Genomic DNA, 27,239 nt, shown 5'->3' with positions numbered 1-27,239 from the left:
CGTCGACCGCAGCGCTGAGGACGTCTCCGTTCTCGCACCTCGACCTCCCGGCCATGCCCGATTATCGAGTAACGGATGGATTATATCAGAAATGCCTCGCAGAGGTCATTAGTCAAGCGGGAAGGCCCGCGGCCGACGGGCCGGCAACACCGACACCAAAACAAAAGCGCCGCACCGAGCGCCGCCATGGCCCGGCCGCGCCCGCCAGGGGCGCACCCAGGCACGGTCGGACGGCGGGTGGCAGGGACGGTCACAGGGACACGGCTGGGGAGGCTCAGCGGGGCGTCCGTCAATCCCACAGCGAGTGGCTCTGAATCCGAGGCCTCATGACGCCCCTGACTGCGCAGATGAGCCAAACATAGCGCAGTGCGAGGTGCTCATCGGCGTCCGAGCCTAACCGCCATGAAGGAAAGACAATGCGAGGCGTGGCGCGGCACGCTTTCCACGTGTGACTGTTCTCGCTCCAGCGATCGCGCGACGAATCAAACAGCCTCCACGGGCGCGGGCGTTACACGGGCGGGCGACCACGGGCCTCGGTACCGCACGGAGGTCCGGCGGCCTCACTCGCAGCGGCGAGACGGTGGTAAGGAGCACACCAGTGATGCAGTCAGTACGCCGGCCGCCCCCGCCCCCTCCGTGTACCGAGCCTGTCAGCGGGAGGGCTGCAGCCGAGAACTCTGCTCCGGAGCGACCTTAACTGCCCGTTCGGCTCGCTCCCTTCAGGTTCCTAGCACAGAAGAAGCCGGTTGGGCCGCGCGGAGATGTGCATCAATGGGTGTCAAAATGACGGAAAACTTCAGACAGAAGAGAAGCTGACAGAGGAACGTGGTCAGCTACATGTCAGGCATCTTAGTGGAATCACACAACTCCCAATGGCCTGGTTTAAAAGTACCGCTACGCCCAGGGCTTACGCAACGGAATCGGCTATCTCTCTGAAACCAGCAGGACATACATAAAGCCGGGAAATTATGAGTGGAACAGTGTTGGACGTAAACCAGGGGGCGCCCGATCGGGTGAACGAACGCGCAGCAGCATCCGCCGGCCGGCGGCCGCGGCGCGCTCCTCAAGCGGCCGCGCCGTAAACGTCCGGCCCGAGGACCGTTCCAGTTACTACACTGGACTGGCGGCCGGCGTTCCGGGAAGCCGGGCCGGCCACCTGCCACGGCCGCGCTGACCCGCGCGCCGCCCGCCGTCACCGCTGTCAGCGATGGGTCACGCCGTCACCCGGCCACTAATCACGGGCCATTGGCGCGGCCGTGACACCTCCCCCGGTCGCGTACCGGCGCCGCGGCCACCGAGCGGCGACCACCGCTGCAACAGATTCTCCTGAAGCCGACCGAGGTGGCTCCCCGGCGCTCGTAAAGACAATGGCAGAAGCCGGCCGGAGGAGAGGCGGCGCCGCGCGGCCGCCGCCGGCCGCCTTCGCCGAACTCATTGGCTGCCATGGCAACTAGCGCTGATTGCGTGCCGGCGGCTGCAGCGGCGGTGGCGGCGGCCGGCCGGCCAATGGCGCCCGCACGGCTCCCTTCGCACCGTTCGCCGAACGGCGTGCTCCGACCCTCCGCGGGAGCGGCGCGTTCGCCGGAGCCGCGCTGCGCTCGCCGCAGCGTCTCCGCAGCCGCGCCGTGCGTGTGCGCCGTTTGCGCGCAGCGGAGGCCGCTCGCTGCGCCACATAATGACAGCCGGCATGCAAGCGCGGCATCAGGGGCGGCCGTAATGGCGGCCGGTCCTGGGTCGGCGGGCCCACACGCGGCCGGCGCCGGGCCGGGCCCGCGGTCCGCCGCTAATAAGCACGGTCGCCGCCGCCACCGGGCCGCGCTCGACGAGCAGTGTCGCGCCGGGTCGCGGCCGCCAATAATGAGTTATTTGTTTCCGCACGCGGTGTGGCCGCGGCTGCGACTGTGACTGTGAGAGCGGTGCTCTGATGACGCGCCGTGGGTGGCTGGGAGTGGCGACGGCGGCCGCGACCCGCGCCCAGGCGCCCTCTCATTGACGCCGCGCCGCGCGCTCATTAATGCACTCTAACGAACGGAACAGATACAGGACGGGTCCATTAGTCGGTGTCGAACAAAGCCGTCTGGCCTTGATAGCAATGCCGAAAAACAGGGGCGGACGGGGTGACATTACACGCTCCGTCGCGCGGAGAGCGGCTGACCGGTCGGGAGCCGGAGCCGCGAGCCGGGAGCCGCGCCGCGCCGCTCGGGGAGCCGCCGGGAGCCGCGCCTGTCTGGAACCGATCGGCGGCGGGGCGCTGCACGCGGCCGGCAGCGGGGCCGGCGTCCAGGGCCGGCACTAACGCGGCGCCGGCACGCGAGCCCAGCCCCGGCGGAGGCCGGCACCGGCGGGCCACAGCGGCCGGGGCCCGGGTCAGCTTATCGAGTCCGATCGTCTGGGCGCTGCGGCGGCGGTGACGCGCGCACAGCGGAGAGCCGCCGCCCGGCGCCGGGGCGGGGGCGGCGGCAGTGACGCGCACAGCGCCGGGCGGGGGCGGGGGCGGCCCCTGCGCCGGCGGCCGTCTGGGACACGTCAGCGGGCGGAGCTCGGCGCCACCGACCCTGGTCGGCGCTCATGGCGCGGCGTCACGCACGGCGCACGACCCACCCCGGCGGCGGCTGGAGCGCCTCTGGGAGCGACCGAGGGCCGTCAGGAGCAGACGGCCAGAGCCCGGTCTCCTGCGCGGAGCTGTCTGTGCCGTCATCGGACTGGGGAGGCCAGACAAGGCGCATTACAAATGTCCTCTCGCGGATGGTCCGACTGGTTACACCACCGCGACGGGAAAAGGGAGGCTGGCGGGGCGCACATCGGCGCGGGCTGCACCGACACCGCGGGGTTTCAGTTATCGCCGTGTGACTGTGTGCCTCTCAAAACGGGACGGACCGTTACACCTGAATTACGGGGTGTCAATAGACCGCGGCCGCCGCGGTGCCTCCTTCTGTAACCTCTCTCGTAATACTATTATAATGATGGCTAATACCCTTAACTATGGGCGTATGCAGCTCGTCCAGTCATGAGCCCGTCGGCCCCCACTGTTGGCTAATTTATCTGCAATGCCATAGCGATCAGTTGCGATCAACGATAGCATTTTCCTTTCACTGGACCGTAAGTGTTTGCTGTGTGAGATGACTGTGCAGCGGGCCGCTGCACCCAAGTGCCCGTATGCCATAAATAGCCAGTAGGGCAGTGCGCGCCGTGCGGGCAGCGCTGCGGTCAGTGACGAGCCGGCCGCGCTCCTCAATGGAGCAGTTTATTCAGCTCGCTGTTACATAATTAACATCGCTGATAAGATTGTGACACAAATCTAACAAGCTCAATTAGAGCATCCTACATTGCAAAATAGTTGTCTAATCTGGCCTGGAAATCTGGTCTCGTGAGTGGGAAATAGCGCCGACTCATGGTCCTGCTCACGCGGCGGGTGGTGGCCGTTTTCCTTTCACCGGTCAGCGCTGCTCCGTGTGTGTATGTCTGTCTGTCTGTGTGTGTGTCGGTCCGAGAGCGGGCGGGGCGATATGGCCCGCCCGCGTCGTGAGCCATGCAGGCCTCTGATCGCCGCTGGCCCGTGGAGAGCGAGCCGTACTATGGGGAGTGGCGCTCACGAGACGTGTTCAACTACACGCTCCTCAGCTACACGTGTTCAATAGCACAGACTCGGGACGTCTCGGTAGCATAGCGCTCCTCAAGAGACCGTCTGGGGTTTTAGTTCCGTATCCAGTAGTCTCCGTGTGGTGCTAGTGCTGTGTGCCTTAGCGCAGTCGCCCGGCCGCGCTGTTGTGTTAGTGTTGTGTGCTTTGATGCAGTCACCACGCTGCGGGGCTAGTGCTATGTGCCTTAGTGCACTCTCCACACTCGGGCTAGTGTTGTGTGCGTTATTGCAGTCTCCATGCTGTCGTGCTTGTATCTTGCGTGTTGTTGCAGTCTCTAGCCTGTGTTAGTGTTTTATGTGTTACTGCAGTCTCCGCCGGTCCGTGGCGGTCTGAGCAGTGAGCAGTCTGCTCGTCCTACCCCACCCCCGCTCCGGCTGACACGGTGCACGGCGTGTGTCGACCAGCTGGTGCTCCGCCCCAGAGAAAGTGGAGAGCCGCCCGACGGTGACCGCCGCGCTCCTTCCATCCCACTGCCGCGCTAACGATCTCCAGCCGAGCAATTAACGGTCACTTCGGTCCCAAAGAATTCCATTAAACGCAGCCATGAGTGAAAAATAAACACACACCAGGTTTATTCGCTTTATTTAGATAAAGCTCGCGGGCATTTATCGATAGCAGTACGCCGCAGACATATGTTGTGCTGTGCGCCTCTGTGCGCTGCGTTGGGCTCCGCTCCGCCATTAGGTGTGCGCCGGCGGCGCGGCGCTCTGATGGTGCGTGCCGGGGTCATCGATCCCGGTCCGGCGGGCGCGCTCTGTCCGCGCCGCTGTCCGAGACCGTACCCGGGCCGAGCCGGCGCCAGAGGCCGTACCTGCCAAGTGGCGGCCGAGCGCCAGTTAAACCTCTAACCCTGTGTTTACCAAACTGGCGGCCGGCCGGCGGCGGTCATCAGCTGGCCAAGAATGCATGGGCCGGCGCCGCGGACGGCCGGGCCGAGCGCCGCTTCGGCGAACGGCGAGCCGGCGGCGCTCCGTCCGGAAACGGCCGCTGTCCTCTGCCGACGGCGGCAGGGGCGCGGACGACCTCCCGGCTGACCTCAGATAGGCACACCGGGGAGGGGGAGGACAGGTTCACTGTAAGCAGGCGCCGCCCCGAGCGGCACCTGTCAGCCGTTGCGGTCTAACCCAGACGCCACTGCAGCTAACCGGCGAATCCCGTCCAGTTCGACTACTGAGTCTGACCCATGTATCAGCGTTCAGTGTAGTCGAATTCTCATCCCAGTCCAACAACCCAGTCCAGCCCAGTCCACTCCATTTCGAACGCCCAGTCCGACCGCCCATTCCATTCCAGTCCGACCGCTCAGTCCAGCCCAGTCGGAGCGGCGGTTTGACGGCGCCATGATGAACTGCCCCTGGTCACGCGATGGCCGCTCGGCAGACCGGCAGCGCTCCACAAAGAGCGCGGCCGGTGGGGTGGCGGTCGCCGGGTCGCCGCGCCGATGACAGCCGATGACGGGTAACAGCGCGGGTGGCGGCGCGGCGTGGGACAGGGCGGCGCGGCCATCTGCCCGGCGCGACCTTCGGCGCGGCGTCCCCGCAGCCACCGGCCAGCCGCCGCAAACCGAGAGGCACGGTGCAATTTTCCGAGCAGTTAGACCCGTCCCTAGCCGGCGCCCAAATTAGTGGTGGCGACCGCCGGCGGCGGCGGCGGCGGCGCGGTCCGACCCCGCCAGCCCGGTCGGACCTTGAGAAGAATGGGCCGCATAAAAATGAATTGCTGGGTTCGGGGAGCAGATGGCGGCGGCGGAGTCAGCGGTCGGCGAATCTGGCCGAGCTCGGCCGGACGGTTTTCTCCGAGCGGACGAGCGCGCTGATTATTCAGGTGCGCGGGGGCGGTGTGATCGGTAGAAAGCCGCGCCGGCCGTGTGCCGACCGCTCTCGCCGACCCGACGACGCCCTCACGTGATCGACCTGGCCGCTAAACGGTCCGGGGCGGGGCGGGCGGCCATCACAGACTGCCGGCGGCGCCGCGGCCCGCCGACTCCGGCGGCGCGCTGCGTCGTGACGCAGTCCGACGAGCCGTCATCAGACCGGACCGGGAACTGGCGGCGGCCGGGGAGGCGGCGTGGTCGGCTGAAGTGGATCACTACGGCGCTCCCATCACTGGTCGCCGTGGGAACGTCTCCCGGGAAAGGCGACCGATCTCTGGGGAAAGTGGCACGCTTCCGGGCGCGCCGCACACGCGTGTGCCCCTCGTGCCGCCGGCGGCGGCCGGACGCACGCACAATGCGCCTGTCGGCCGCCGCACAATACATCGGTAAACAAGGCTGACGCTCACATGGCGCCCACCCGTAAAAACGGTAATATATCGGTCGTGTACACGGGTGAAAGTCGTTTTGGTAGGCAGGCGCCGGCCGTCGGCGCACGGCCTCCATAAATTGGGCGGCATCTGCGGCGGCGCTGCAGCGGCTGACCTTGCCGGTCGCGCGCCGCGCCGCGCCGCACCGCGCTCAGTAGGTGAGCGCGCGGCGGGCGGCCGGGCGCGGCCGCGGCTGGCGACGGCTTGATGTCGCACCTCGGCGGGCCCGCGGGCGGCGCTGTCAGGTGGTCGGCCGCTGCACCGGCGGTCCGCAGAGCTGGCCCCTCGCCGCTCGGAGCCCGGAGACACGGACAGCGGCCGATCACGGACCGCGAGGAAGTGTCCGCGGCACGACGGGCACGGCCTGCACATTGTTTGATGGTTATCAGCCGGCTCGGCACGGCGTGCTTGTTACAGGGAACGATTGCCGTCCCCAGCTTCGATGGAGTGTAACGTCACCCATGTATGTATAGACGAGATTAATATCGAAAAATGCGTCAATTATTAGCACCTTATCGGCGTTGTCATGCATGTCTTGCTGGGTGTTACGCCACCTCATTTTTCGTCGCCGTCTGTCGGGGGCTGGTCTTATCTGACGGCGCCGTGAAAGCCCTGTTTGTCGAGGGATCAGCGGCAGTGACGGCTGCTCTATCATCCCGCCGGTGCGCCACTCTCACTATCAGTCTCGCATGGACCTCGCGGAGCGAGTCGGGCTTCTTTGCCGACTTAAGCTCTAAAAGCGGGAGCCACTCACCGGTGCGCTCCTCGCACCATCGCTTTCCGCGGACAGGTGCAAAAACTGCAGCGGCGGCAGCCAGGCCCGTCGGCGGCGGACGCTCCTGGCCGAGCCGGTGTGTGCGGCAGCGGCGCGGCCGCGCCAAGGACACGCAAATCGTGGCCGGCGCCGTGTAATGCGGCCCGATTGGGATCTGAGCACACGGCTCCCCGCCGCGGCCCGTCACCGCGCCTGCGCCGGCCGCGGTGCAGCGCGTCCGACCGAGCACGGCGGAGCGGGCCTTTCTGTGCGTCATCAGAGCAACAAAACGGGACGGCCGAGCGTCAAATGAAGACAGATCCGTCTCCACTGTGCGCTCAGACACGCGCTTTGACATTCCCGGCGTGCTCTGCAGAGCTGGCCGGTCAAAAAAGACGGCGCCATTCACCGCAGCTGTGTCTGATTAATTGGCTTGTTCCGCACTGCATCCAGCTGCCCCTCTGGGGGCCGGCTCAACAATAGAAGAGATATGTCACGTCTTACTTACCGGCTGCGACATCACATGACACATCAGTCTCTAGATGCCTGTCTGTGAATCTCGTACACCTCGCGTGCTCATCTGCTGTTAAACACAGCCGTGACATGGTCCCACATGCATTGTCGACAGCAGTCCGCCGACAACGCTAGCCAGTTACAAGATGGTGCTGACGGGGGAAGTCTATCTGAACTCTGCCGTATTCCGTGTGAGTCGCCCATGAGAGTAGCGGAGGCCCAAATGCAGCCGAGGCCTGGTCTGGTCATCGCACGGAACTGCTTCGCGTCATAAGCTGTACATAGTGCGGGTTGAAGCTCGCATCTAGACCAGCTCAACCCGGTAACCACAGAGCCCTGACACAAACTCAGCCCAATTCATCCCGGAAAGTGTCGTTCCCAGAACGATTTGTGGCTGGCCGGGCGCGGGTCACTGTCAGCTGCAGCAGCAGAATGGTACAGGCTCTGAGGAACAATGGGACAAGAGTCGTAAATGGCCGGATAAACTGGCATTTTGTAGCGCCACTTCCTCTTTCGTTTGTTATTATGTTGTCATTTGTGACACCCCACGGTTTACTGCCCACATGCCATTGTCACCACGAAGTGCAAAGGCACAAAACTGATTGTGTACAATGGCACTTCATGTTGTCTGTCTGCACGATTTTAAAACTGGATTGATACGAGGGCAGTTAAAAATACCGTCATCGGACTGCATCGTTTGCTGATTATTACCTGCAACTGCAAATACGCCAGCAAAACTGCATCTGTGTGCAAATGATCGATGGTTCGATGGATCGATGGTTGAAACACTTATGTAGAGCTGACCAAAATGAAACGAACCAGCTAGCCCGTTCGGCCGCTCTGAAGTGAGGTCGAAGTGAGGTCGCCACGCGTCGGTCTGTCACGCGCCGGAGCGGGTAGTAGAGTGACCTGGGTATCCCGGTGCGCCCGGCGGGGACCCAGCACCTCTCCGGACGTGGAGTGGTCGCGGTGCGCCCGGCGGGCTCCTCTCCGGGCCGTGGAGTGGTCGCCGTGCGCCCGGCGGGGACCCGGCACCTCTCAGCCCGCCGCCGTCCATCTCTGCCGGGCCGGCGGCGGGCCGGATCACGATCTAATTGGCGCCCTCGCCGGTCGGTCCGGCCCGGTCACGGAACGCTATCCGTTTGGCCGTCAGCCGGCATATTGGATTTGTACGGCGCGCAGCGGCGGCCGGCGGGCAGCGAGCGCCGCCGTGCCCCGGCATTGGACGCGGCCGGCCGGCGCCCCGTTACAGTTACCACGGTCACTGCTCCGCGGGGACCGAGGGCAGGCCCAGCTCCGGGCGGCACGCAGCACCGCCCGGCGCCAGAGCGGGGCCGGCCGAACCCCGACCTACGAGCGGGGCCACGCGACGGCGGTTCACCAACATATCCGGCGACAGTGGTCACTAATCGTGCCGAGTTTGAGGGATCGCTCTGAACGAGCTAGGTAGTGTGATCACGAGCAAGTTCACGGCTACGCTGGATAGGCCGTTATCGCCCTATTAGAGACTCCAGTCCAACACAAGACACTAACACCACTACCAAGACTGCAGTCAAACGGTGCACCCAGCATTGCGAGTCTCAGCTGGCGGTGTGGTTAGCGGTGATGAGACGGTGCCCTGTCGTCCTACACTCTCGGAGCCCACGCCCTCCTCCGGGCCGGCGCGCGGCGGTACCGTGTCGTCCCTCCAGGCCGGCGCGCGGCGGTACCGTGTCGTCCCTCCAGGCCGGCGCGCGGCGGTACCGTATCGTCCCTCCAGGCCGGCGCGCGGTGACCGGGCCCCAATGGACCATAGATCACCGGGGGGCGTGGCGCGCCGTGCCGGCCGACTAGCCGGCCGCGGGACGCTCTCCCCACGCGGCGCCGGCCCGATCTGAGGCCCACAATGTGTGCTGAGCACGGCAGACGAGCTCATTGTGGTGTGGAGCCGACCGTTGGCAGGGCATGGCCGGCGGACAGCAAGCTCCGGGCTCTGGTCGGACGATCGACGGGGGCACAGAGCAGCCGGCACCATTCAACGGACCCTTTTTTCAGTAAACTGAGATTTACCCTGCCCAATAATAGCAAGTTGCTAACCGTTTTATTTTTCTGGTCCAACTGACACTCTGTCGGTTTCGCTGTCATATTATTCGACTTCGTTGTTAAGAAGCTACAAGTAGGTATATTTCATTCGTCGAAAGCTCGGCGTAAATGAGCAAAGGTTGTTGTTGGAACTCCAGTAGACGGTAAGATATCATTTGCCGTTAGCGACCTGCCAAAAATGTTTATTTCGTTGCCTTTTATTTAAAATAGCGCTGCACGTAAGGCAGTGCCTTTTTACGCCATGGTGACGGCATTACGTCTTAATCAGTTATGGAACCGTGACGTTCGCTCAGGCGATCGTTAACAATTTCATTGAATTGTTCATTGAACACCTGGCAAGCCGTACCATCGAATGATAGACTTTATTGCGCTAAAACGTTTCGTGGGGTGTCATTTTTTGGCAACACTCGGCGGATTTGGCGTTATGCTGTCCGGTATTTTATTTTCTTCTGGATAGAGGTTCTTTCTGCTCTGCAGCGATTGGACGGATCGTGAGTTGGTGAGCGGCAGCGTTGCAACTGCGGTCTCCTCGAAACTCGGCCGGCCGCGGCCTACCTTACACACCTGGCTAGTGCCCCGACCGCTATAAAAGTGCCTCTCGCCGTCTTCAGCTGAGGCCTAGTTCCAGCGATTTAGTGCGACGATTGGCGCAGACATTACAACGAAGGGTTGTAATGTCGGTGTATTACCATAGAACTTACTTAGGTTATGAATAGTTTTGATTCTTTAGTGGAAATTGCAGCACACTTAGATAAATTCCATGTTTTTATTTAATCTACAACGCCTTGCGTTGGACCTGCCACCTAAACCACGGCGACGCGGCTGGCCCGGTCGGACCGTATTCTAAATACGGAAGAGGCATCAGCGCGGCATTCGTGAAATGCTCTTGGTCGGTGCGGTCCGGCCCGGTCCAGTCTGAGAGCGGCACGTCCCGCGGTGTCGGCTGTCGGGCGACATTCCTGACTAGGTCGCCGGCACCGGGGAGCCCCGGCCGCGCACACCGCCGGCACCGGGGAGCCCCGGCCGCGCACACCGCCGGGACCGGGGAGCCCCGGCCGCGCACACCGCCGGCCCACAGCCGCCCCGGCTAAACAGCCGCCCCTGACAGCCGAGATCACCTGTCAGTGAGCGCCCTCGGCCGCCCTCGGCCGCCGTTACACACGGCGCTCCGTGTCGGCGCGGCGTGTTCGCGGCTGTACGGCCGCGCGCCGAGGCTGTACCACCAGCGGCTATTGCATTCCATTCTGTTCACAAAGAAGCGCGGCTGGACGGCAGCGGCGCGGCCAGCTGAGCGGCGACCTCGGCTGACCTGGCCGCCGACACGGGGCCGTCTGCAGGCCGGCCGATGATGGATGGTGCAGTGCAGCGTCCGGCAGGTCGGCCGGGGGCGGGCCGCCCGACTCCCGCTCAGCGCCGCCTCACCTCACAGCGGCGACCGAAAACGGATGTGCTTTGATGTGATCTCAAGAGTGATTTGCCATCACCCCGCGTACACACTGACCCATAGAACAATGCGGGTGAAGCAGTCGCTGCATGTCGCAACCGACTCGAAAACAGCGACCACAGTGACCTTTAAAAACGAGCAGGGACAATGCATCCAGATTCCTGGGAAGATAGCGTGAGGCACGGCACGGTTGTTCTGTGTACCGGCGCAAATCATTGATCTATTTCTTCATGTCTGCATTGTGTCGGATGAAAGCACGACCAGATTGGATTGACTGACCGGGAGCAATGGTGACAGTTCCAGGACAAAATCCACACTTCGTGGTTTTTTATATCAGGAAGCGCAGGTTAAAGCTACCGAATTGCAATTTGCAAGGACACGTTTTGTTACTTAGGTTAGCAAACGTTGTCTGCATAAATTTATGCAACAAGCTGCCGTAATTTTGTTGAACAGAAACGGTTGGGTTATCCTGTTAGTGCACAGCACACAGCATGCCACAACTGTCTTGAAACTATCTGAGCCGAATGGCGATATTCATCCACCCTGTTTCGAAGTTTGTTCTGCAGAGCACCCTGGCTTGTCTGTGGCTGACGAAGACGGAAGGGACGAATGATGCTGCTGCAGTGAGCTGCATGCATTCCAACGCGATGACGATAATCACTGGTGAAACCTCTGAGTAATTTTCTCCTGGCCCGTCATTTGTATAACATTATTTTTATATTAGGGACGGCAAACATTCACCAGGGCACAATCGCATGAGCTCACAAGTCAAAAGAACGAAGGTAATAAGAACGAATGGTAGCAGTAATACCAGGGCATCAAAAGACCATTGGCTATCCTCATGAGTCCACGTGTTTGGTATGAGCGGGCGCACCCCCGCGTATACACGCAACCTGTGGACGTGCACCGGCGCGTGCGGCAGGTATTCCGAGAGTTTCTATACGGCGCATTAGTCACGGATCGGGCGGCCGTAGTCACAGTGTTCGGATTGCTGCGACCACTGGTCGTATGACGTAGCCACCGCGCCGGTCGGGAGCTGAGTGAATCCACTGGCAGGGTGGCTTTAGCCAATCGTCCGGGGAACAGAGACAGAACAAAGGATCACGAACGGTGATTCACCGAGATCGCTGAGGGGGTTATTTTTCGCTGATTCAGTCAGAAAATGGATTTAATCAGTTCAACAGTTCAGTGGCATTCCTTCATGAAAATGTCCCTACTGAAAGGATTTGATTGAAAATTTTACTGGTGAGGTATGGGCATACTTGTTCAACAAAATAATATGACAAATGATGTAGGCGTTGGCAGCATTACGCATCAAATCATTGTTTCCAAATGAAACGTTATTCATCATACGTAAAACGTCTTCCTTATAGAAAGCTTCATTCGACGGTGAGCGGCGGCGAACATTGCGACTCGAGTACCTGACTCACATGTGTATGCATTTGTGCAAAAACCTGTCGCGGGTCCCTTACACAGTGCTGGCGGGTTTTTTTATTAATCGCCGGCCCGATGGATAAAAATGAAAACACGAGGAGGAAAACCACTGCGACGGCCGCTGGCTGACAGCCCCTGATAGCATATCGAAATCATACCGAAAGAAACCGATTAAAATTCATGGTTATTGTCAATGCCAGCTTTCAAGGTGACCAGGCCTGTGCTAGAACACAAAAGTGCAATAATTTGGGGCAATTATAGCACAGAACATGTTCTGTGAATGTTGAGCATTAAAATATATTGGTTCAGTGAAGTTCACTTGAGCTCTGTGATATCCGTTTGAAATGTCAAATGAACGTCCAAATGAGGAGAGCTCGCTATGTGGCCCCTCCCGACACAAAATATCTGTCGAATGTCTATACATGTGTGAGGAGCAGCGGTGCGGCTGCAGCGGCGGCCGCTGTCCCGGCGGGAGCCGCGGGGATCAGCCTCGGATCAGTCGGGCCGGCGGCATCTCCACTCTGCGCCAACAAACAAGGGGCTCGCCCAACACCAGAAGCCCATCAGCCGCCGGGCGCGCATCGCGCCGCGCAAATCAGCCATAGCAAAGTCGCACAGTAAAAAGCGCTAATGCTTGGGTGCACCATCAGCGTCTGCAGATTTATCTGTTCCAAATGGCTAAATAATATGTCATTGGCTGTCGTTGGAATTCTGCTATTGTCTGGCGCATCCCGACAAACTCACCGACAGGCAATGAAAGGGTCGTTATGTGGAGCCGAGCCGACCGCGTCCAACGCGGGTTCTGCACGTGAGGTGGACGGGAGGGCGGCGGACGTGCATGTCGCCTCAGCGCGGGCGGCATTCCACGGCGACTCGTAAACGGCCCAGGTGCACCGAGACGGCGTCTTTACGAGCTATTAAAACTAATTCAGCCTGAAAAGTCGGCGTGAAGACGACATTCTGACGAGGCTCGGCACAGCGGCGGCTCTGTGACCGCGGGTGACACCGCGACCGAGTCCTATTCCTCCGGGAACGTGCACAACGCTCAGAGAACAGAACACCATGGGCTTCCCATCTCTGTCTGCACGCGGGTTCTGAGAGCCCCGCCTCGTCAAGGCCTTTCGTGAGACACGCACAGTCGCCGGAGCCGAGCCAGGAACGTCCGCTTCTGACCGGCGAGGACCGCCGCACAAGCTGAGTCGTGACGGCCAGTGGCCAGCTGCCTGCCCCCACCAGTACCGACCACTGTCAAAGGCGCGGTCTGACGTGATGAAGTCCACCGCTGTCCTCGGTGGCTCTCCGCGGATCACTGATAAAAATACAACCTTTACTCGGGCGTGTCAGGTGTGTCGGACTCCTGGTCAGAGTCTCCTTACTCCGGGTCAGCCTCCAGACTCCGGGTCAGCCTCCTGGACTCCGGGTCAGTCTCCGGACTCCTTAGCCTCCCGGGCCGGGGCCGGAACCCGGGCGGGATCGTGTCGGCCCATAGCGCGCGGCGCCGCCACGCACCGGTCGGAATCTGGCAGTCGATTTGTTCCGGGCCCAGTTTATTGCCGCGCTGACCCGCTTCCCCACGGAGACCCGGCGTTGAGACGGAACCGAGAGCCGACCGACCGGCGGGACGGTCTCAGAAGGGAGGCGGCGGAACGGTGACCCAGCGGCCGGCACTGAGAAGCGCCTGCCTCAGGAAGCGCCACGCACAAGGGCTCTTGTGGGAGCTCCATAACAGCTAGCAATAGGAAATGAGGCATTTTTGGCTAATGTCCAAGAAATCGAGAGCTCCGAGAGCTGCTGCTCATGTCATCGTTTCTTATGAGCCCACTCCATAACCTTCCTCTCCTGTTTCCCTCTTTCACCTCTCCGTCTCCATTTGCCTCTCTTATCTTCCTTCACTCTTTTTCTCTCCCTCTCTCTCCTATGTCGCTCGCGCCCCGGTCGTCCGCTGGCGCACACCGTTAGAGGCTGCTGCGCCGGCCCTGATCCTACCTCTGGCTGTCCAGCGCCGTCCGCGGGCCGGCGCGGCCGACACTGTGTTTTACTGGCCGGCCGACCGGCATAAATTGGCGATTTTTCAGCCGGCCGTCCCTCGGCGCCGGGGGAAGAGGAGGCGAAGGAGGAGACGGCGGGAGGAGGCCGGGAGAGGGCGGGAGGAGGCCGGCCCGGCGGCAGGTGCGCGCGGCCCCCACCGTCCCGACTAGACCCACACTCTGTAATAACCCCCGGCTCGGCCCGCCCGCAGCCGGCAAAAAACACCGACCCCCGGCCCGACCGGGGCCGTAATCGCAGCGTGGTGCGTCCGCGGCCCGGCGGCCCCTCGGTGGCCGACCGGCGCGGCGCCCGGTGGGAGCAGCAGCGAGCTGCTCCGCCTGCTCAGGGGTCGTCGTCCAGCGCCGGTCTCGGCTCGGCCAGTGACAGCGGCGCTCAGCGGACGCTGCCGTTTCGTATCGCGTCACGGAGCAATCAGACGGGTCCGATGAATAATTAGGAGGTAGGTATATTTGAGCCGGCTTTCCTTCCTGTGTTTGTGCGCTCCCGCCGCCGGGCCGTGCTCCCACAAAGAGAGCTAATTGTGGTGTCTGGAGACCGAGTGGCCGGCGGCCAGGGAGCGGGCGTCGTCAGTGATCACTGGTGGAGCCCGCCGGAGGGCGAGGGCACGCCGCGGTCGGACAAAAATGGCCACCGACGCCCCTCTGCGCGGCGCCGCACCCAGCCGGAAAAACATACCCGAGCGGCCGCGGACTGGGCAAACACGACTCCGTTGACAGTAGACAGTGGACATCATGGCGCTGGTGATTATAAATTGAGTAAAAATTATGCGGGTGACCACGAACTGGACAAACATGACGCGGGTTACCGCAGACGGAGACAGCGCAGGTGACCGCAGACTAGATGAACTCGGCGCATGTTACCGCAGACTAGACGAAGACGGCGCATGTGATCACGAATTTAACAAACATGGCGCAGGTGACCGCGGCGCCCCGCGGGATGCTACTGTCGGCACTGGCAGAGAGTAGCGGTTTATGGACGCAGAGCAGCCGGGGCATTCCACGTCAAATCAAACACCGAAATCCGTCATCCCCTTCGATTTTTCTGAAAATTTGTAGGCAGACTGGGGATGGTTCAAAACTGAGTTACGTATAATATTTTCGAAATTTGATAAAGTATCGCTGACATATAGGTCATCGAATATAGCAAAAAATGCCACACATCAATTTTTTAAATGTCTATAACTCTGGTTCCTTTTCTGGTATCAAAATGATATTAACAGGGTCTTGTAGGCAATTGATATGGCTTTGATTTTTAATTATAAAATTAAATTGAAGTGACCTTGAAATGCATTTGACCTTGAATTAAAACAAAAAATTTTAAATAGCAAAAAACACGTCACCTTCGATTCGGGTAATTTTTACATATTATGTCCGTCACAATGTTCCTAACCACCTGTGAAAAAATTGGAGTGGGCCATTCATAACTTTCGCGGCAAACGCCGTTTTCATGCATCAACATCACGCAACCGCGCGTGACCTTGAAAGACAGAGTCAAGACATGCTTGCTTGTGTACACTTTCTGAAATGAATGATTGCTGATTAGTGATATCCCAAACTCTGCGAGAATGGAAATACATAGTCATCGTAGTCAAGCATTCAAGTTCCATAGTAAAAGTGTCTCAGGCAAACGGTATTTTGCGGTGAATTTTGAGCCGTGTGGAAATGCATCATGAAGCAAAAATTCAACGAAAACATTATCACGCAACGATATCTTCACGTCTTTTTATCTTCACTTTACGAAAGAATATACATTTTTGAGTATGTAGGGGGATTTCTAGTTAATCCAATAATAAATATGGCAGTTAGAGACCTGCTAAGAGTAACATGTTGCCGGCTGAGGCGGGATCGGCCGACGCGGGAAACGCAGCAATCACAATTTTGTGTTTACACGTTCATATTTCAATTGTTTACCAATCGATTTTCAAAACTCTTACACCATAAGATTGCCTGTACATTTCATAGACTTCTCACAAAATTTGACGCGAATCGAACGTAATCAGCGGTAAGGAGCGCGATGTAAAGACGGAACCGTTCCGTTCCGTCCCGGCACAGTCTACAATTCAGGCGGCGGCTAGCGGTCCGCGCCGGCTGCCGAGTCGCCGCGTCGCCGCGGCGACAGGATGTTCACTTTACACCGCTATTACTAGACCAGTTGTGAACCGATTTTCTTCTTGCTTGCACGATGAGATGTGCAATTCAATTTTGGACATATAGCCATAATTAATTTCGCATTAATACTATGAGATATTGGCGAAAAACAGGAGGGGTGGGTCGAAAGTCACTCTTCCGCCTCCACTGCGCGTGCTAACATACGTTTGCATATGTGCCATTTTCTTCAAAACTTATGAATGGCCCACTCTAATTTTTTCACAGGTTGTTAAGAATATGGTAGGCAATAAAATATATGAAAATTAGCCAAATCGAAGGTGACGTGTTTTTTGCTATTTCAATTTTTGTGCTTAAGAACAGAGTTAAGCAAATTTCAAGGTCATGTATTTAAGTAGGTGTAATTCTAAACAAATGCTTAAGAAATTACCTAAACAATAAGGTTTATTTCATTCAAATCAAACAAGTACAACCAAAGTTATGGTCGTTCAAAAATATAAAGATGCAACATTTTGTAAAAATTCGATGCCCTATATTTAGAAGACCTGTGGTCAGAATGCGCAAAAAACATCAATGTAATGTTCGGAGCGACACAGGAACTCGCTCACAAATTTATAATGAAATCGCTGATGGTAAGGTGCAAAACAGCCGATTTTTGTTCGATTTGACGTGGAATGCCCCAGCCGGTTTGTTCCCAGTCATCCGTAGGAAAACTGCCGGCCGAGAAAAAGGCTGTCGTCGCCGTGCGGTGCGCGGGTCCGGCACGGCGGGGACAGTCGGCTGGGAGCGGACAGCGAGACACGGTTCCCATGGGGCCCAGCCGAGCGTGGCAGCGCCGAGCACCGGCTTACCCGGCACCGGACCGACCTGACAAAAGCCGGCCACCTGATCGCTCTATTACAAAGAACTTCATAGCCTGTCAGTTTAGCTGTGCAGGGCTCTGTGAGAGCAGCTGGATTTCGGAGTGTACGGTGCAGCCGCGCCGTGGACTTGTTCCCACGGAGCGGTGGCTCCGCTCTCTGTGCACCGTAGGGGAGAGCGGGGAGAGTTGTATCATGTCCAAGTTGTATCAGGGCGAATTGTGCCAAACTTATCCAATTGATGGCGCTCGTGACACGACCAGCCGACGAGGTTTTCCGGGCGCCATCTTTCCCTGTTCTGTCGTGTGGCTGGGTGGACGCGTCTCGAAGTGAGAGCCGATTTTATGTTTTTTTAATGTCATTCTAAAAAAATAAGTTGCAAGAAAATGTGTGTTTAAGACATTTAGATGTGCACGAATTTGAAAGATCTCCGTAGCGGTGGTGAGGGTAGGTTCTAAGGCTGCGTGAGTGAAAATGGATTTCTCCAGCTGTCCGCTGGTTTTGAGCACGAGGATGTTTTTTCCAAGATGGCGGCGAGGTACATGTTGTATCAGAGCCGGGTGGGGTATGTTGTAACATGTATGTATGTATGGGTATGTTGCTTTTGATCGAGAAAGCTAAGCCCTGGCTCGCGTTTGTAGGTAGCTAGTCAATACTCGTTCCATTTTGGCACAATGTGTTGGCTTCTTTGCTCTTAACGGGCCACTTTTGCGTCTAGTCTGTTGATGTTTCGTTCGTTTCGATGTTTCGTTCGGATTGCATTGACCTAAGTTTGGTCTAATAAAAGTGAAGCCTTTGAGCATATACATTGTATCAACCACATTTAGTGTTGTTGTTATGCTCAAAACCAGTAGCAAGCACACTCCCTGAAACGTGAAATACCTAGTGATACAAATTACCCCACCATGTGATACAACTCACCCAAGCCATGGCGCAAGTTGTATCAAAAACATTGTTCTATTCGGCCGACCGTAGAAGAAAAACTAGTAGAGGTAGAGGAAAAGTTACTTTGCACAAAAAAGCAGAAGAATCAAGGAAGGAGATAGTATGGAAATAATGAGTTTATCACGGATAGTTACGAGGTTATGGGTCTCGGAGTAAAAACTGATACAACCCACCCCACTCTCCCCTATATTTACCGAGACACTGCTAAGGCGCGCGACACGAGCATTAGAAGCGGCGACACCGAAAAATCTCAGCAAGGCGGCCGGTGACGCAGGTGTAGGATTCAGCTGAGATCTCGGCGATAAAGTAATCACCGGATCAGATAGGTTAGAAGTGTCGCCATATAGGTACACCGGTGCGGCGGTGTAATGCGTTTGGCGGCTGCCGCGTTATGAGGCGCCTATTGAGGCATATGTGCCGCGCAGAAGGCCCTGGTCGCCCCCGGCCGGCTCGGCTGGCGTGCTTCTGGAAGAGTTTGGCTGATATGTTCGTGAGACAACGCCGCGGCGGCCGAGCGCGGCTCGTCCCGGCCGGCCGGCCCTATCTCTGTAGCCGGAAAATTAGCATCGATCCAGGTGATCTGAGAGTGGCGCGGTCTGGTGTGGTCACGCCACCGGTCAGTCGGCGGCGCGGCCGGCCGGCCGGACCGCCGCCGGCAGCCGCCCACCAAACCGGGAGCCGCGCCCGGAGCCGATAATGGGATCAAGTTCTCACCCAGGGACGACGACTGACAGAGGCCACTTTGAGCGCGCCAAACTTGTCCTTCCCAGAAGGTGTGAATAAGGATATCGACTGGCCGCCTTTGTTACCGGCGGCCGTAAAGGCTCGGACACGTCAGCGCGGACGTGCAGTCGCGGCTCGCCCGCAGCCGTTCGGCGGAGGGTGGCGGCTGCGCGGCCTGCTCTCGCTGCCCCGGGCTGCGCGTCCACGGAGAGGGAGGGAGAGACAGAGAGAGGGCGGGCGGGCGCGGCCGACCGTCGTCCTGCCCCTCGGCCCTCCAGCGCCGCCATGACGGCCTTGGAGCCGGTCAGCGCCGCACTATTAAATTCAATTTTCTGGCTCGAATGCCCGCCGGAAAACAATCGCTCGATTGACCTGGCCGGATTGACGGCGGCGCGCGGCGCGCTCCAGGGTCCGGCGCGCGACACCGTCCGTCCCACAGGCTCTGCGGTGTCCCAACACACGTGGCGGTCCGCGGCCGGCCGGGCTCCCCGTGTTTTTAGCGCGCCGACCGACGGCTGTTTGCCGCGCCGTCCGCCGCCATTTTGGAATGTGGCCGGCGGACGGCGGAGCGGACCGAGAGCCCGGAGGGACGCCAACACGCACAACTCAGCCGGGCCGACGGGCGGGGCGGCGGCCAATGCTGTGACAGGTGCCAGTGTGCCACTGACACCTCCAAACCAGTCGCAGGTCCCGGGTGTGGGCCCGCTGGTCGGCACAGACGTCAGAGCGGCCCGGCCGGCCGGCCCGGCTGACATAGCGTGCCGACCGGCCGTCCGGAGCTCGGCCGCGAATCCATCAGGGCGTGCCAGTTTTATGGAGCCGTGCACATTCCGGGAAACTGGCGGCGGCCGGCCGACCGCTGCCGACGAGCTGCCGGCCCCGTGACGGCTCCGCGGCCCGCGCCCGGCATGCCAAGTAGGCACCTAAGAAATGTCAGCCGCCTGTTGGACCAATGTCGACGGAGCACGCATGCCAATCGGCGGGGCAGGCCGGGCGATTGATGCCGCGCCGTGCAGCCGACACGAGGTCCGCCTGTCATCGCCCGTGCACAAGTGAAAGTTCCCCCAGTGAGACGCCTTCTATTTGTCATGTTCAACATGGTCACATGACCATTTGAGGCGAGCTGTGCTAAAATCACGTGAACGCAAGATACACAAACACTGTGTGTCGCATGCATTTGTAACCATTACGACTGTCAGTGCCAACTGACGTTTAAATAGCTGGATTTCAATGAAAAGTTGATATAGACTCGTAACGTTTGCAGGCCATCGATTTTGGTATCTTGAATCTAAAGCATTCAGAAATCATTCACAAATCATGCATTCTTTTGGGCACCTATCACGAAATTAAAGGAAAATGTCGAGCATCACTGCTTGTCAATTGATTAGCGATCTGTCTGAAACGAATCGCCGTGTTTCGAAAAGTCGACTCTTCGACACCTTCCACGATTTTAACTTATGACAATCGTACAGGAAATCACACCACATCGCATATGATTACTGCAAACTTTCCAGAAACACGTCTGATTTGTGCCGGCGATGTAAAAGTAGCGATACATGTCTGGAGGGTGCGGGGAGGGTCCGGCCGTAGCCACTCACCTTGAGTATGCAGTGTCCGACGGCCTGGTCCTCGGCCACGGACACGTTGTAGAAGCTCTGGTCGAACACCGGCTCGTTGTCGTTGACGTCGACGATGGTGACGCGCACGGCGGCCGTGGCCGAGAGCGGCGGCGAGCCGCCGTCCGTGGCCAGCACGGTGACCCGCGGCTCCGGCTCCGTCTCACAGTCAATGTGCGCCCGCGTCGTGATCAGGCCCGTGTTCTCGTCAATCTCGAACCAGTCGGCGTGCGTCTCCTCGCCGGGTAGCAGCGAGTAGTGCACGCGCGAGTTGGAGCCCTCGTCGCTGTCGAGCGCGGTCACCTGGAGCACCTCGGTGCCGGGGTCGGCCACCTCCAGCACGCTCGTGTGGTACTCGGCCTTCTCGAACCGCGGCGCGTTGTCGTTGGTATCTGTAACCAGCAGGTCGAAGGAGCGCGTGGCCACCAGAGGCGGCGTGCCCTGGTCCGTGGCGCGGACAGTCAACGTGTAGTTGGGCTTCAGCTCGCGGTCCAGCGGCCGAGACACGATCACCAGGTAGATGATGTTGTCGTGCGTCTTCAGGCCGAAGTGACCGTCGCCGCCGGATAGGGTGACGTTGACGCTAATGTTGTCGTACTCCTCCTTCGTGTCGGGGTCGTTGACGGAGATGCGAGCCACGAACTCGCCCGGCTGAGCGTCCTCGGCAATCCGCGGCGACGCGTCCTCACTGAGGAAGATCAGGTTGATGGTGGGCAGGTTGTCGTTAACATCCGAGACCCGGATGGACACGAAGGCGGTGGTCTCGAGCGGCTGAGCGCCGTTGTCGCGCGCCACCACCACCAGCTCGTGCACCTGGCGCGACTCGAAGTCGAGCGGCCGGTTCACGGAGATGACGCCCGAGTTCGGGTCGATCTTGAAGTTGCTCTGGTGGTCGCTCTGCCTCCTGTTGATGGAGTAGGTGACGCGCCCGTTGGCGGCGCTGTCCGTGTCTGTGGCGAACACCTGCAGCACCGAGCTGCCGATGGTGGCGTTCTCCGGGATGGTGGCGAAGTAGCGCGACTGGTTGAAGATGGGCTGGTTGTCGTTCACGTCCTGGATGGTGATGTTGACCGTCATGGAGCCCCGCAGCGGCGGCGAGCCGCCGTCCAGCGCCTCAATCACCAGACTGTAGAAGGCCGTCGTCTCGCGGTCCAGGAAGCCGTTGATCTGCAAGTCGAGGTAGAGCACGCCGTCGCGCTCGCGATGCGACGACAGACGGAACGCGTCGTTGACGTTACCTGAGACGATGTTGTATCGCTGCGTGTTGAACACGCCCAGGTCGAGGTCACGCGCCGGGAACAGCGTCCGTTTGACATCGCGCGGCGTGTTCTCGGGAAACTCGATCGCCATCGTTTCCACGGGGAACGTGGGCGCGTTGTCATTCTCGTCCGTGACGCGGATCACCACTCGGATGTTCTCGCCGCTCTGCGGGATCGCCACTAGCGAGTACGAGCTGCGCACCTCGCGGTCGAGCACGACGCGCGTGCGCACCAGACCCGTGTTCTCGTCTATGTTGAGGTCAGCGTCCACAGCGCTGCCGGGCACTGGCACTATCAGGTAGGGCGGCTCGGGCGGCCGCGCGCGCCCGTCTGTAGTCCGGCCGATGTAGCCCACATTGGTGCCCACCGGCACGCCCTCGGCTATGTCAAACTCGCTGACGTACTCGGCAGCGGCGCCGGCGGCGGCCGCCAGCAGTGTGACCAGCAGCAGGGGCGCGGCGCGCCGGAGCGCCGGCGGCGCGGCGAGCATGGCAGCACGCGGCGTCACTCTGCCAGCTCAGCGCACTCATTTATTATTCATCGCCGGCCCTGTGGAAAGAGAAAATGTGTTAGACGGCGGAGTGGTACGCGGTACTGTCATTTCAGAGGGCTGTTAGCGGCCAGCCGCTGGCAATGGGTGGGGAGAATGTCTCGGACACGTCATGCACGTTGCACACGGAGCTGGCACGCACCGTGGCGCGGCTGGCGGGCAGCGCGGCCTCAGTACGCCTCAGCCACAGTCGGAGCGGGCGCCGTCCACCGACGCTCGGGCGGCCACGGCGCTCCAAATGCAGCCCACTTTTACCGACCGGCCAGCGTTGGCGGCAGGAAAATCCGCCCGAGAAAAAGGCGCGCGGCTGTCGGCGGCCGCTGGGCTGCACGCCCCCCAGTCACGATAGGGCCGGCGGCGGCGGCCCATCGGACACGGATCGCACCCTGCCGGCCGGGCTCCCGTGTCAGCGGCGCCGCCACCACCGGCCCGACCGAGCCAACTGCACAGGACGCGGCAACGTCTGCCGTGTGTTACAGCGGAGGGTAATGTGACGCACATAACCCTTCATAGGGAGATGTAGTGGGCCATTCATGTGAAAGTGCCTCAGCGCCCCAGGCTCTGACAACTGGTCCTATCACCTGTCAGACCGACGAGCCGTCGAGTGTTTGACATTCATTCTTCACTAATGGCATCAATCAAAACCCTCGCACACCTGCGCCGCCGTGCTGATGGGCGGCTCATGCGGAAAGGCTGGCCGATTGTCTCGCATTCCCACGTCCCTGGCCCGCGGAGACGGCCGGCCGGCGCTGCGAGGCCACTTTCTGGCGGCGTCAGATGGGCGGCGGCCCGTGCTGGTCGGTCGGTCAGGAGCCTACTGGCGGTGAGGATACCACAGGGAACAGGAGGCAGAGGGAGATCCGCACCGACCATTCCCCCAACGGCGAAGGTGGCGAAGGCCAGAGATACGTCACACGTCAGGGATGGGCTTGTGCTTGAGTTTGTGTCGGCATCTTTGGCATCATGAGACTTGGATGTAAGGCACAAGGAAGTCCCTTCCTTTCTCCGTCAGAAATTCCTGCCCTGTCCACTGGGAACCCCTCCCTGTCCATCGAGCCCCTTCCCTGTCCGCTAGGAACCCCTCCCCGCCCGGTCCACGGCAGGCGGATGCGCCCGGCGATCCGCGCCGTGATATGCAAAACAGCACGGCCATTGTTATTGGCGGGCCGTTCACACCTTCGGCTCCAGCGGCGACGGCGGCGGCGGGCGGCGGCTGGCGTGGTGGTGGTGCTGTTGGTGATGGTGATGATGCTAGCGAGTTCTGAAGATAGCGGCGGCTGGAGTGGTGAGCTCTGAAGGCGATAGAGGCAGGGGTGGTGGTGCTGGCTTTGTTGGAGATGAGAGTGATGACGTTGGGCTTCGAACGTGTTGGAAGACCTCTGCGGGACGTGCTGCTCACTGCTGGAAGAAGGATCGTGACACCGTGTGACATCGGGTGTTAAAGCCTGCATAGGATTCTAATCTTGTCGCCAGCATGTCAATGCCAATGTCACCCACAATGGCGCTTTAGATGGTCTTCAGTCTAACATATGACGTTCTCACCAACTGCAGTATGCTGACTCGTGTAGGAATAGATTCATGGTCTGTTTGCCTTTCAACTTACCAGGCTTGTGTGCACGCCTCGTTTGGATTTTACTTTCCTCGTGTGTTCGTGATACGTTACGTTGCACGATTCCTAAATGCCTAAATGGCCGAAAAATACGTAGCCTTAGCGTCAGCGGAGTTGTTTTCGTCTTGGCACATTCCAACTGAATACGTTCTATCACCGTCTCACCGATGTGTGTGGAGGTGCAACGGGTGGATGCCATTGGAACGCGGGTCAGCTGTCCCGCAATAGGCGATGGTTCTGTGATTCGCTGCATGAATAAGCTGGCCGAAACCTCCACCGGTCGCTGCCATGCCACATGTCTTCGACTGGACGCCGATTGATGCGTAGATTGGCTTCCCAGTAAGGAAATAATGGGCCGCCTCGCGAGGAAACCTGCCCCGCGCTCGTCATTAAACTCGTATCAGACACGCAGCCATGCCGGCACACGGAAAACGGGCTGATTCTGGCCCGACTGCACCATCGGGCGCAACTCGACCCTCTCCTGAATGCTGCTTGTATAAAGCTTATTTTTGTATAGCGTTACGGTTACCATCGGCATGGCACTGAGCTCAGGCCGTTCGGCGAGGGATGGACTTGGACTGTGGACCGGGAGCAAGCGGGAGTGGGAGACAAGGGGAAATACAGAACGCATGCCTGCGTCCACGATGAAAGAGATTGCCGACAATCTTTAAGGAACAAAACCTACGAAATTGAAAGTAGTTAGACTCGTTTAAGTGGCGCCGGCCGCCGGCACGGTCTATTCAGTCCTCTAATCAAGTTTTCGGACAAAGTACGAAGTTGCACGGGGTGTTGGTATTTACCTGGACTCCTCGTGTCTCATCCCCCGTGTCCTTTGCACTAAAATCACACTCACACTGGCGCTCGCGGCGGTGGCACTCACACAGAATCGGCGGCACGGGCGCGCAGTCCACCCACCTCCAGTGTCTCGGTCCGACTGCCGGCCGGCGCCGCGCAGATTACTCACCTGACCGACAGGCGGCGCTAGCTGTCGGCCCCGTCCGGCATACACTGACCGCAGGCCAGCCGAGGCGCAGTGGCGGCGCCAGCACGCCGGTCAGGGTAGGCGAGATGGCTTTGTTGAGCCCGAACGAGTTGACCTATTATTAGCAAACTAGTGCGTTTTTGAGATGATCAGCGATCATATCAGAGATGGGGGCTGACCGACGGGCGCACCCCATGGGTCAGTATCTGGGCGCGCCCGTGCGGTCCCTGCGTAGTTTGCATGATTAGACTCAGTTATCTGGTGGGCAGCGGGCGGCGCTGAGTTGGCCCAACGACCGCCCAGAGCGCCGCCGTTCTTCGAGGGCCGCGCTGCCGAGGACGCCCCTCGCGCCTCTGCTCAGAGGGACGGCGCCTCACGTCTCTGTTCGGAGGGACGCTGGATCGACGGACTCTTACCCGCAGACCCTCGGGCTTGCACCGAGGGACGACCCTCACGTCTCTGTAAGGAGATGCGGCCCATCACGATACTTACAGAGGATCAGCCCCTCACGTCCGTTCGAAGGGACTGACCATCACGTCAATTCATGGGACTGGCCCTCGCGTCTCCTTACGCTGCACAGAGAGACGGTCTCTAACGTTTATGTACAGAAATTAGCAATTTGCACGTTTCTCTCCAGAGAGACGTTTATGCACGTGTGTTAAGAGGGACAGTGTCCAACGTCCCCGCCCTAAGGATGGTCGTTTTTACACCAGAAGGACGGGTCCCGCCGCTGTAGCACTGAACAACGACACCTTCAATCATGCTGCCGGTGTGTTTTGGTCTCATCTATGGACCAAAACACACCGGACTGTTTGGACGTTTCATCTATGACGGTAAGAGTGGCCCAGATATTTTACCTCACCTTCCTCGGACTTTTAAAACTCTTCCCCTACTCCTCAACTCGTCATTCATCTCTGACAAATTCACCCACCTGTCCGGAAGCCCGCTATGTGCGCGTGCCGACCTCGCGCTCAGTGGGCTCAGCGGCCAGCGCGAGCGGCGTGCCGCGCTGCCCGGCCGTCCGTCGTGACAGCGATGCGCGTCCCTGACAGCCGGCGGGCCGTACGACCGTTTAAAAACTCATCAGACTGGCGGCGACAGTCGAATGGCCGTAAAGTGGCCGGCAGCGCCTCTATCCGCCGTCAGGATCTCGGCCGCCCGGTCGGAGCAACTAACGCCGGGGAGGAGAGGGGAGGGGGAGAGCGGAACCAATCAGGGAAGGACATGGATATTGGGAAAGAGGAGAACTCGGATAGTGCAGCTTTCAGGTCGGGACACTTTTTGGGAGGGGGCATATCCCAGCCCCGGGATCCATCGGTGATTGGAATGCAATGGCTATTAGCGGTGACTTCAGCACCCGACGTAAGCTGTCTCCTCCGTGGCCGGCTATGCCGGCAGGTCACTTGTTTGTTTGTCTCGTCAAAAAATGGTCTCTCAACCTCTACTATGTGTATATTCTTTTCCCTCTTTTTCTCTGTCTTCTCTTATCTCCGCCTCTGCCTGTTCTCTCCCTTCCCTATCACCCCTTTTGTCTCCTCTCTGTCTCCTCCACTTCCCGTTCCCGGTGGCACCTGCAGCCGGCTTCAGCCGCCATAAACAGCAGCTAAGCCGCTGTCGGCGTTTGATTTATAGCCGGCAGATGAAGGCGGCGCGATGTCTGTCAGAGCGGCGCGGTGTTCGGCGCGCCGCGCGCTGTTCGATATCGGGCCGCACTACACGGCCGACACCGGCACATTGCGACACCCGCCGCGCGGCGCGCACACGGCTCCCCCGGCCACCGCGCCGCGCGCACACACGGCTCCCCCGGCCACCGCGCCGCCCGGCTGACAATGAAAAACACGGACATAATTACCGGACTCCTCAGCGGCGTCCAGTGCCGAGTAGACCCGTCTCGTTAGAGGCTGTACTGTCACAGATGAATCGGGTGTAACTCAGTCGTCGGAGGGCTGATTTTCCCTGACTTGTTTGCCACCCACTCACGAGTGCCTGCCGATGGCTCGAGTTTAGCTGAATAGGCGTCAAAGTGACGCCTTCAAAGCGCTTCTGTTGCCCCCTGTATCCATACCTGTATGTTCATCCTTAGTGCCCTGTTCGATACCGTCACCGCACCCCCTGTCACTGACTGTAGGTATGTTCGTGGCCGTCGCGGAACCGCTAGTCCGCCCACAAAAACGGCTATGTCGGTGCGCCTTTAGTTTCTTTCGCTGTTTATGATAGTGGCGTTGTGTTCTCATTTTTAGTGCGCCGTGAGCGGGCCGCAGAAACGATAAGTGTCTGTAGAAGCCGGCCATGGTTGTCGCGGATCATTAATTTGCCGACACTTAAAGCCGTCTGATTAAAGATTCAAGTATTTTGTTTATGTCGTGCGAGTACCG

The 27,239-nt window shown here is 59.5% G+C and overlaps 1 protein-coding gene across 1 annotated transcript in view; it reads right to left on the bottom strand.

The window, feature by feature from the left end:
* LOC122382286 (protein dachsous-like) overlaps nucleotides 1-24,821 on the bottom strand; it is a 59,638-nt gene extending 34,817 nt beyond the window's left edge. The window contains exons 1-2 of the mRNA XM_043367444.1: nucleotides 24,683-24,821; nucleotides 20,447-22,272 (exon numbers count right to left, since the gene is read on the bottom strand). Of these exons, the coding sequence (XP_043223379.1) occupies nucleotides 20,447-22,213 (1,767 nt within the window). The 5' untranslated portion in view covers nucleotides 22,214-22,272; nucleotides 24,683-24,821. The remainder of the gene's footprint in view (nucleotides 1-20,446; nucleotides 22,273-24,682) is intronic.
* Nucleotides 24,822-27,239: the final 2,418 nt, after the last annotated feature.

This window comes from Amphibalanus amphitrite, unplaced genomic scaffold (genome assembly GCF_019059575.1).
Source record: "Amphibalanus amphitrite isolate SeventyFive unplaced genomic scaffold, NRLGWU_Aamphi_draft 000136F_arrow, whole genome shotgun sequence".
In the NCBI taxonomy this organism is placed as follows: Eukaryota; Metazoa; Arthropoda; class Thecostraca; order Balanomorpha; family Balanidae; genus Amphibalanus; species Amphibalanus amphitrite.
Note: the sequence above shows the minus strand (reverse complement) of the source record. Positions and strands in the feature narration are given on the sequence as shown.